The sequence below is a fragment of the Haliotis rufescens genome, unplaced genomic scaffold, assembly GCF_023055435.1.
Source record: "Haliotis rufescens isolate VD_foot unplaced genomic scaffold, xgHalRufe1.0.p SCAF_8, whole genome shotgun sequence".
In the NCBI taxonomy this organism is placed as follows: domain Eukaryota; kingdom Metazoa; phylum Mollusca; class Gastropoda; order Lepetellida; family Haliotidae; genus Haliotis; species Haliotis rufescens.
In genome coordinates, this window is record NW_025964372.1 from 47268791 (window position 1) to 47280948 (window position 12158).

At 41.2% G+C, this 12158-nt stretch overlaps 1 protein-coding gene across 2 annotated transcripts in view; it reads right to left on the reverse strand.

The window, feature by feature from the left end:
* The window catches only part of LOC124152777 (whirlin-like), a 64217-nt gene that overhangs the window by 34379 nt on the left and 17680 nt on the right, over window positions 1–12158 (reverse strand). For both annotated transcript variants that reach the window (XM_048389037.1, XM_048389035.1), the window contains exons 4-9: window positions 5096–5221; window positions 3776–3981; window positions 3329–3395; window positions 1884–2096; window positions 1208–1303; window positions 375–482 (exon numbers count right to left, since the gene is read on the reverse strand). In XM_048389037.1, the coding sequence (XP_048244994.1) occupies window positions 375–482; window positions 1208–1303; window positions 1884–2096; window positions 3329–3395; window positions 3776–3981; window positions 5096–5221 (816 nt within the window). The remainder of the gene's footprint in view (window positions 1–374; window positions 483–1207; window positions 1304–1883; window positions 2097–3328; window positions 3396–3775; window positions 3982–5095; window positions 5222–12158) is intronic.

The following is a 12158-nucleotide window of genomic DNA, read 5'->3' on the forward strand; positions in this document are numbered from 1 at the left end:
ACTAAGCACCCTGTTCAAAGAAGCGCCCCCAACCAACTTCTAGACGAATCAGTAAATCATTATTTATTTATTTTTTTACAGAAAGCCTATCAAACTAAGTTTGTCTACTACCACACGATCTCCGACAACAAATTTAACTCGTGTATGATTTTAATAAGTGCCCAGTTAGTCAATTTAATTTTCTAATCACCAGAGCGCTTATTACGGTGAATACAGTATATGATTTGGGGAATTTTGATGGAGATACTGTATTCGTGATACTTCCACACTCTTACTCGTCCTTAACAACGAAGGAACATGTGTTGTAATGTGTGTAATAAAGAATGATGTGCACACATAACTCGACAGGATGATTAGAACACTGATGACGTTACCTCTGATGAGAACAGCGTCCTCCGGTACCGGTCCTCGAGGTAAGCCTCGGTGCTCTCGAAGGACAACATGGAGAAGGTGTCAGGAATCAGAGCACAGTCATCGTTGTCCTGGCAACCAACAAAATACTTTCAAAACATCAGAATGCAATGTATGTTTGTTTTTTGTTCAATGCCGCACTCAGCAATATTCCAGCTATATGACGGCAGTCTGTAAACAATCAAGTCTGGACCAGACATTCCAGTGATTGACATCTCGACCACAACGAGGTAGATGTGATGAAATGCAATTAACCAATTCAGCGAGTCTGAATTCCTGATCCATCTGGGCCCAGGTATTGTCAGAACGCCTCAGAGCTCAAGTCCCTGGGTTCATGTTTTCCATAATGACCATGCCAAGGGTATTAATTTGTGTTCTGTGTTGTGATGTGGAAAGTGTCCAAAAGCTGCATAAAACCCACCTCTCTCACTGATGTGGTGGTTTATTGCACTTACACAGGGACATGTGTGTGTGTGTGTGTGCGTGTGTGTGTGTCTGCTTGTACAAGTGCACACTAATGCCTGTTTTAGACTAGCCCACTGAGATACAATGACAGATTGTAACATGAATACACCACTCAGACTCAGTATACTGACTCACACTCAGTATGCCGACCAGTCCTTGTTTAATCCCCTTAATTCCGAGCACCAGGCAGGGTAACAACAAGTACCATCTTTACATGTCTATTGGTAGGACGCGGCCAGGGATCAAACCACCGACTTTCCACTCCCTGGACAGACACTCTATCCACTCCACATCAGAGGTGGTCTTATTTACTCATGAATTCGGCACCTACCCGGATCATCTGGGCTTCTTTCTTGCGGACCAGTCTGTCATATCGTGACAAATCTCGGAGGTTGATCAAGGGGCGAATTTCAGTCAGTAAAGTAAACTTTGGAGAAATGAAAAAATATTCTTATTGAGTATCATAACATTCATGTCTCGCTGAATAAAATTGGTACTTCATACTATTTGTTTTGTTGTTTTCACTGTGAAGCAGCCCATTGCAGAGTCTCATCATATAAACACCTTTTTTTCCCCATTGCGTTATCCTGCTGAGAAAATATACCCATAATATGATAAATACAATTTATTATATAATGGAAAGATTTCTGCGATTTTCATTGACCAAGACTTGGTTACACGTTCACAGCAAATTGACTCCAAATTCTGTCTGATATTTTACAACATCGATTGGAATTACTAAAAATTGAATTGGAATTACTTGGAGACGGTATTTCCCAAACCTCAGCCATTTAGATGTCTCCATTTGTTATCATAGCTAGCATTATTTTGAATCTGCTTTTGTCTTTTTATCGTATGATAAAGCAGTTATAGAGTGTATATGACCTCATACCTGTTTTTATGGAGGTCGATGTTTTGGGGTCCATAAAAACAGATATTGACCTCATATAAAGTCTATAAATGTATACTATCGCCAGTTCTACATCCACATGTTAACTGTGTCCTACCTTGGCCTGTGTGTTGAGTAGTTCAAACAGAGCAAACACCAGGCCATCTGTCTGGATGGTACCCTTCTGATGTTCACTCAGATAGTAGCGCAGAGTTGTCTGCTCTTTGCTGTTGAGCAGGATCCTTGCATGTTGTTCGATGACATCGTTCTGAGGCCAGGATGTCGTTGTGTTCCTCATCAGCTGTGACCCTGCTCCCTTGCTGAAGCCGATCTGAAGACAGAACACATGTGTGAGTGAATGCCATTTACAGGATGCTCAGCAGTAATACATCCAGATATAAACGAGGTGATAGCAAACCGATGATTGACATTGTGAGCACATAGTTCTACCACAAGTAAAATTATATACAATTATCACTTTTTATGTGGTTTGGTTAGAAAAATGTGGAAATCTATGATATAGGGTTATCTCCCATGGATATGGGATATGGATATTATCGCCAATGGGAATGGGTTATCTCCCATGGCTATTGAGTTACCTCCCATGGAAACAAGGTTACCTCCCATGGGAACAAAATCTGGTGAGATGTTAGTTGCTTAAACAGATGTGCCAAATCTACCTGGTAAAATTTGTATACCTACATGAAATCCAGCCTCATCACATGACAAGCATGGGGTACTACTAGCCTTTATTACTTGCCCGTGAAGAGATCACCCGTTTAATAAACATACAGCTGTATTACACATTGTGTAATACCAAAACGCATGCTTATGTACTCTAGGAACTCGTTTCACGAACAAATATTGAAAGCTCTCAACATCCCTTGGCTTATTCAACGACATTGCGTATGGAGATGATAGATCAATGAGAGGAGCTTATGCACACTCGATGACCCCAGCAAACCTTGTGGCTAGGCTGACGTCACATGGCATTGTTTCGCAGAAGGATCTTGCAACAAAATTCCACAAATTACGTCATTGGGTATTGTGGCGTGATTGTAAACTTGGAGGTGCAAGGCTCCATTCCACAAGGTGATCGTATGGTAGCGCAACGACAGTCATTGGTCTAAGTTAAAGTATATGAGTTGCGATAACCTTAACTCTACGATAATTTTGTGGAACGGACGCCTCAATTCTAAAGGTGGACCGTTGTATGGTATTAAATTCATACTTTTGATGTGTTTGAAGTATTACTGTGTTAAACTCAATTGGATTATGCCGTGGATCGTGTAGGTGTCAGCCTATTCACACTCAACAGTATAATTCTAAAAACGTTATAAATGGCCAGTTATAAATAAAATACTAAACTCGCTCCCGTATAAAAACAATTTTATGAAACTTTCGCTCGTCAGATACCCGAACTATTCACTCGTTTCATAAATTTTGTATTACACGGAAGCTCGTTTAGTATTCTATATACATCAAAGCCAAGATTCCACCCTTGCAATTTCAAGCCTACATTTCTTGTCTCGATCGTGTCACCAGCCAGCGTAGAATACTTACCCGGGCGTGTCCCTCTTGGTGGTTCTGCAGCCCCACCTTGTCCAGGCTGCTCATGCTGGACGACAACCTGGAACCACAAACACAACAACACTGGCATGTGGACTAGGGCTGTAACAACATACTTGCTGCAGGACAATATGTATCTTGACAGAACCAGGGATGGCTGAAAAATTCAGAACCTAACAGCAAAGGATGTACAATACAGTTTGCATGCATAAGCATAATATTCTCCATGATTACAGGCTGAACCACACACACAACCAGGCAACAGGTTTGTGCAGGTTTCAAAGTGACTAGGTATTCTCTGTGGATGAAAATGGACAAAATTGGTGCTGTAATCAAGTATCTGTAATCACTTCAGTCTACAAGTTTACTGGTCCTGAAGAAATTTGACGTTTGTCCAGTGTTCAGTTGAGTACATTTGTCAAAACCTGCCATATATGGTACCTTGCATTAATTGATCCCATCTGATTGGGAAGCCTGTCACGTGGCAACCACTGTGTCTTGTCAATCGTTGTTTTTGCAAATGGCAGCTTCCCAACATCCTTGACAGTAATCATCATGTGCCGACCTGTCTTCAAGATGCTGACGGCCTCCGAGTGGCTGATGTCCAGAAAACTGCGGCCATTGACATCCAGCACCTGGTCTCCCACCTACAACCGGTCATTTGACGGTTACTGTAATCAACACACTGTAACCCACCTCCCCCAATAACCATCCCTACTGCCATGATGGGGAGAGTTAGCTCCCCTTTCATATCTAACATCACATACACTTTCCCCATCTTGTTGATAGAAACCCGTGAAGATCCAGGTTAGAATACGTTGTCAACAACCTATGCTTGATCTTCAAAGGTGACTTTGCTTGTCGTAAAAGGCGACTAACAGGATCGGTGTCAGACTCACTGACTTGGTTGATGCATGTCATCGGATCCCAATTTCATAGATCAGTGCTCATGGTGTCAATGTTTAATGCCACACACAGCAATATTCCAGCCATATGATGGTGTTCTGTAAATAATCAAGTCTGGACCAGACAATCTAGTGATTTATATTGTGAGGAGCAATCCACGTTGTGGGGTACAATTACATGAAATCAACAAGTACCCAAGATTGACCATTTGATCCATCATGTGTTGCTAGGACCAGTCAAATCTGGAAAATCAATTTGAGAATCTTTCTGGAACATTCAGGAAAGATGATATCTAAGGTCAAAGAAGGTCCCTTGTTTCTTCACATACCGGGGCGGTCAGGTAGCCTAGTGGTTAAAGCGTTGGCTTGTCAGGCCAAAGACCTGGGTTCGATTCCCGACATGGGTACAATGTGTGATGCCCATTTCTGGTGTCCCCCGCCGTGATATTGCTGGAATATTGCTAAAAGCGGCATAAAACCATACTCACTCACTCACTCACTCACTCACTCACTCACTCTTCACATACCATGTACTTGCTGTACATCCAATTTCGTATATCCAATTTCATGATACATGCAGAAATGACTTGGCAATGGGCAAAAATAATATTTTCCAAAATGGCTGGCATTGTAGCCATGTCCCAAATTGGACTGGAATTATGTTTACAACAAATCAGGTTCATAGGTATTGGGGTTCAGAGGAAATGTAGAAAATGTGAAAGTCAAAAGTCACTGACAGACAGACTCTCGATCTCGCCACAACGTAACCTCACAAGACCTGTAGTCATGTGATCTAAAACAGGAACACTGTTTGCCAATTTTTTCAATTTAGACAATAGAACCATGAGAACTTTACCTTAATGCCTGCATTCTCCGCCACAGAGAAGGGGTCAATGCCGGACACGTAGACGCCAAGACCAAACTCGCGGCCCCCACGGATCATGAGCCCAAGACACTCACCCTTGTCAACGACGACGTTCACCTGCAAATACAGCAGAGTCACTTCACAAACCATATAAGCAAGTAGTGGATATATGGAGAATTTGAAATATATCACCACTTGTCGATATTCAGAGTTTGGTAAGGACTATGCATCTGGTGTATTTCTTCAAGTAAAGAAAGAAGGCAAATCCCATCGTGACTTTCTTCGTGCCTTAGGTAATTGGGGACAATAACAAAATATTAGGAACATTATTTTGCAGTGAGCACCTGCTTATATATTTTTTTTTTTTTCATTTTTTATGTTTGTTTGTTTGTTGTTTAACGCCACACTCAGCAATATTCCAGCTGTATGACAGCAGTCTGTAAAATAATCGAGTCTGGACCAGACAATCCGGTGATTGACATCATGAGCATCTATCCACGGATATGGGATCAATGACATGCATCAACCAAGTCAGCGAGTCTGACCACCCGATCCTGTAAGTCGCCTTTTACGACAAGCCTAGTCACCTTTTACGGCAAGTATGGGTTGCTGAAGACCTTTTCTACCCCGGAATCTTCACGGGTCTTATTTTTTATGGAATTCAGTAGATGATGTTACATGTTTTTGAACAAAGCAACATGTAACAATTTTTCCAGATTCAAGTTACATACATGTACATCAGAGAGCTAAAATATATTATCAACTAATTCAATATGGCATCACTGTTCTCCCAAAAAATAAATAATAAAGCCAACCATTCCCCATCAGTTTGATAAAAATATATTTAAGTAGTGTAAATAAATTGTTGAAATTTCGTGCTCCACTAAGCCACAAATACTTTCCTACATAGTAAAGTGCACTAAATTATACTCTAATTGTCGCTTCTGTCCCTTTGTCAATACACAAAGCAACTAGAACACACCTTCCCACCAAACTTGCCCAATTCCAATGAACAAGGGAGCGAACCGGGATTCGAACTCACCATCATAGGTTTCTGGCTGCCAAAGTGACGCAACTCTGCACAGCGAATCGCAGTGCCTTAGACGACTGGGCCACCCGTGCCCCCAGTATCAGAAGGAGTACAGAGAACACAAAGTATCCAGGATAACGAATCAGGGTCCCGTTCCACAAAGCGATTGTAGCGCTAAGTCGATCGTAACTCCCATATTTTAACATAGACTTACGACAATCGTAGGGCTAAGATCGCTTTGTGGAACGGGGCCCAGGAGAGGGATCGAGTATAAAAATACAGAGTTTAGATTGCAGAGTTGTCAAAGAAGAAAAACAAATTGGTGAGAGAGAAATGAATTGTGCAGTCAAGTTTTTCTGGACAATCAGACATCCTTTTATTGATGGATATCTGATCGTCCAGATGTGGCAGTGACTGCTGAATCTTCCGAAACAGATCAATCCCATGCTGTCTCAAGCTGCACTGATGCCGTGACAACAGTCTATGAACATCCCTGACGATCCAGGAGTTCTTCCTCTCCGGATCAAGCTTTCCTTCCCACGTAAGCAGACAAAATCGTGATGCTCTGTGGCACTAAAGAGGGCCAGAGAGGCAATTATACAGATGAGGATGAAATTATTTTGATGGCTGTTCATACACACTTAACAAATGAATCCTGTAAAATGATTTCCAAGCTCTGCATTTTGATGTGATCTATATTTTTGGATCAGACATGTTAACTTGATCAGTAGTTCAAACGCATCTGGCTTTGAAAAAGTTTCGGTTTTAGAACTATATTTAATATCATTATTAATAATAATGTATTTAATATTTTCTTCTTGTGACATACTACAAACAACTATATCATACCTCCATGTCAGAATGATAAGATCATGATTGGTTTACGCGATCTTGAAAAAAATGTTACGCATCCTGTCTGGGCGGGAAGTACATTTCTGGGTGGGAGAATAAATCCCTTATACCCCGCCACAAAGAAGACAGGCTGTATGTAGATTTTTCAGCAGGAGAATAAATCCCTTATAACCCACCTCGAAGCAAAAAGCTGCACACTTTTTCCAAGTCAATGAAAGTCATGTAACATTGGACAAGTTAACCTCAGGTCAATCGAACAGCTGTTTTCTATCAAAATTTAATTTGTTTTAATTCTTCTACAATGGCGGATTAAAACAGGTAGGTAAGATATATTCATTGTAGCAGTGTCACTCGGCTCAAGGTATAAAACCTATTTCGGGACACATAAAACCACATGTATCCCTCGTGATAGTGCTACAACTTAATATATTGTGTGCCTTCTATAAAAAAATCTTGTTTAAACAGCGAGTTCATTATGTTTCTAAATGTTTTGAGCCCCGTGAAGATCCAGGGTAGAATAGGTCTTCAGCAACCCATGCTTGCCATAAAAGGCGACTATGCTTGTCGTAAGAGGCGACAAACAGGATTGGGTGCTCAGGTTCGCTGACTTGGTTGATGCACATCATCGTATCCCAATTGCGTGGATATGCTCATGAAGTCAATCACTGGATTGTCTGGTCACGACTCGATTATTTACAGACCGCCATCATATAGCTGGAATATTGCTGAGTGCACTGTTAAACAAACAAAACAAACAAACAAAACTAAATGTTTTGACAAAGCACTCTTGTGTATCTGCAAATATTATGTCATTTTCAAGTCAGTTGCAACAGTTAACATTCATGTCATACAAAATATGTCATGGTATATGTATTTCACTGTTGGTAAAAGATACAGTTGCAATTTGAAAGATTCTGGTTTTGATACATTAGCTTCACATAATAAAAATGGTGTCCAGAAGAACTGAGCTACTGTTAACATATCTGATAAAGATGAATTTGATAAATCTATTTGTGAGTTATATTCTGAAAATTCAAGATCTGTTTGGGTCATCCAATCAAAGTTTACTGAAGAAAACATACTGTTTTGTTAATTAAGATAGTCAAAATACATTTGAAATAAAAGCTCTGTTTTGCTGATGGTCGACTGTAGTGGAGAATAAGTGTCAAACAACATTTACATTTGTCAGATCTGATATTTCATTTTTAAATTTCTCGGAACATGAATTGTTTTGTATTGAAATGAGACTCAAAGCACAGGTATTGTCTAAATATTGATCCATTGGGCTTGAAGATTTTCTGCTATTTTTGCAATTTTCATATAGGCTGATTAATATACAGTATAGACAAAATATCCAACATATCAATGGAACGTCATCTCATACACACGTGTGGGTGGGTGTGATTATCATTATAATGAGGCTGAAACGGATAAGAAATATCAGTACTTCTGTCCAAAATGCGCTTCTGCAAAAACAGATCATGTGTGGGTGAACTAATAGAGATAGAAGCCTGAGTTTCGTAATGGCGTCGGGGGCGTGTTAACTCCCTGCATCCGAGATGATTCATTAAGTTAAAATACTCATTACAGTATATATTTTATAACTCATGAACATTCATTCACTTTCATTTAATGTTTCATTCTAATAAACTAAGTTTAATTCATTTATCTCTTGTCTTCTATTGTCACTATGTGTATCGTAGCATATCGAGATACGTATCGAATCGTGATGTAATAACCGAGATACGTATCGTATCGTGACCTAGGTATATTGTTGCAGCCCTAGTCTCTACTGCAACACTTCATTGTGATCATAATTCCAGAACATGAAGCTTTCTTAGAGCTGACAGTCTCTTGAATACTGGAGCAAGGATAGAAACATCCGAGGACTTATCTAGGATTACTAACTTAGTGTCATTGGCCGGCAAATTTTTTGGGGAAATATCATTGGTTTGTTCAGTGTTTGGATTATTTCTAAATTCTTAGTTCTTAAATTCAGAGGTATTTCAACACTGCATTCTCAGCATTGATCTCTATGCAATAATCTGACACTTATCATCAAATCCTCTTCCTCTCTGTCGTGTTTATTGGCTGAGTTATCTGGAAGATACAAGTCTCTACAAGGCCATAACAGATAGTTTAATGGTAGACATGGGAAGGCACTTCTAAATTTGATGAATTAGATTATATCCGATGCAATTACATATTTGACATGTACCATATGTTCCCGTGTTTTTTCGGTGAACAATTGACTTGCCTTTGCATGTGTTTGTGATGGGTGCCACACGATGGCAGGATACACTCACGTTTTCGCGAACACCTGGTATCATCACTGATTTGATAGTGATTCATAAAACAAATGCTGACGATCAATAGACGGAATCGTACAGTCAGCTCTGCTTTTTGCAGAGCTTTCTGTCGCTTTTTTCATACATAGTGACATGAATTGGGAATGTTCTTATTCCTATTTGGCAATTTTTACAGGATTTGCTACAGACCTTGGGCTGAATATTGGCCTCTCGTCTGGCTTGGATACATTCCAGAGTTCCCAGTCTAGGTGTCTCAAAGGCATCTTGAGGACTAGTAGAATTGCAGGTTGTTTAGGGAGTGTCCATATGTTATTACTATTCAGGCTAGTAATCTAGTCAGTCAACTGCTACCACTGACAGAGGGCTAGTTTACTAATTGGTTTATTATTTTACCCAAATCATCTCAAATATCTATTTCTAGATATGACCAATTGGTGGGGAGACAAGTGAAATTACGAAAATTGTTAATATATGTAAATGCAATTTAAGTGATTGATCCCCTAACTCTCAATAAACACCACAAATATTTGCTTTTCTACCTTCTTATCCAAAGACTGATCAATTTAAACCAGTTATAATTAAGTAGTCTTCAGGAGAGCCTGTTTACAAAGTGATCAAGATACCAAATATTGATAACAATTGCTGTTGCATCAGTAAATATATTCTCCATGTGAATCAATCTCCCCGTACTCCAGCTAGACTTGACAATCTGTACTGTGGGGTATTGTATACGCTGGCAACATGTGCAGCAGAAGTTGGTGTCGCTATTGACGAGTCATGTACGAGTATCTGTGACAACCAGCTGTCTCGAGCATCGATCATTGTGTGCTTGTTACCTCAGACAAAACAATTGTCGTTTTGAAAAAATATCATTAGGTTCAGTAGCTCACCTTGACATTTTGCATTGGCTGAAAAAGGTGTCTTTTCATGGAATTTTAGAAACATTAGGCATGATAGGTTGAAATAAAAACAAGTGCACAAAGAAATATTGAACATTTTGTTAGTCATGCTCCAGAAAGGAACCCTTCCCTTATTTAAACCTAACCACTTGTTGCTGTGGAATCTCAGAATTAAAGTTGTCAGATAAATTCCTGTACCACAAAAGGCAACAGTTCAGTACTTCTACTTGAGTGAGTGAGTATTGTTTTACACTGCTCATAGCAATATTCCAGCAATATTCCAGCAATATCACAGCGGAGGACATCAGAAAAAGGGCTTCACCCATTGTACCTACGTGGGGAATCAAACCTGGTTCTTCACTGTGACAAGCCAATACTTTAACCACTAGGCTACCCCACTGCCCCTCTAAACTTGATTTTGAGGGAGAGTGGAGGGACAGATGTCAGAGATGTTGCCAACTATCTTCCCGAGGAAAAGAAGTTAACTGACTGTAAATGTCCAGTTTCCACCCTTGCCGAACTAGACTGGAATTTCTGGGCTCGAATGTAGCGCCACCAGAGGCTATTACGGGATATGTCCCTTCTATGTCTGCCCTACTGACCAATCAGATTCGACCTCTAATATCACTTGCATTTGCTTGAAACAAAATAGCGGGGCTCAATCAAAACGATCTGATGGATAATCAAGCTCTAAATTGTAATAAAACGGGTGTTACTTCGGGAGGTGCATTAAATCATGTCAGCACCTGGAATAAAAACCTGAAAAGATTTGGAAAATATCTGTTGAAGCTAAGCTGATGGTACACATGCCTTACAAATCCTGCAATCCACTGAAATCTGCATGGCCGTTTAAGAACTGGAGGTCAATTTTGTTATGTGATTTTGATTGAATACATAGACTCAATAGTCCAGGAAAAATGTAACAGCAAAGTATAGCAAGGGTAGAAACTGGACTTTCATGGTCAGAAAACTCCTTTGCCTCGGGAAGATGGTTGCCTACATGAGTGTACTAAAGAATACACAAATAGATTGTTGTTTTCTGTTTGACTCTACTCCATGTGCTTGTCCACAAATGTGTGAACTGGGTCTTCAATGCATTGTGCTGCTTGAACCCATCCATTCTCCAGAGGCCCCTAAAACATACTTCCTTCCCCCATCCCCAGCCATAACTATTGTCTGTAACATATATATGACTGGCCCCTGATAAGTACATCATCACCTAGTTATCTAGAGCAGCTGTGTGTTTATCCTCATAATGGATTCAGTCACTGCAGGGGCTTCCTACCACCATCCCATCCCCAACTACGCCACGCCACACTCACTACCCCATCCGGCCAATGGCTCTCCACCATCACCGACCACCAGCCCCCATCACCTAACCCAACCCTGCCACACCCAATCCCAATCCCCACCCAAGCCAGTTGCCATTGTGTGGGACAATATGCCTGAACTATTAACAATCACCCACCACCAACCCCTATCCCCTAACTCAACCCCCATTCCCTAACCCAACCCCATCCCCTAACCCAACCCCCATCCCCTAACCCAACCCCATCCCCTAATCCAACCCCCACCCCCTAACCCAACCCCCATCACCTAATCCAACCCCCATCACCTAGCCCAACCCCATCCCCTAACCCAACCCCCATCCCCTAACCCAACCCCATCCCCTAACCCAACCCCCAATCCCCTAACCCAACCCCCATCCCCTAACCCAACCCCCATCACCTAGCCCAACCCCATCCCCTAACCCAACCCCCATCCCCTAACCCAACCCCATCCCCTAACCCAACCCCCAATCCCCTAACCCAACCCCCATCCCCTAACCCAACCCCCATCACCTAACTCAACCCCATTCCCCCTAACCCAACCCCATCCCCTAACCCAACCCCCACCCCCTAACCCAAGCCCCATCCCCTAACTCAACCCCCATCCCTAACCCAAGCCCCATCCCCTAACTCAAC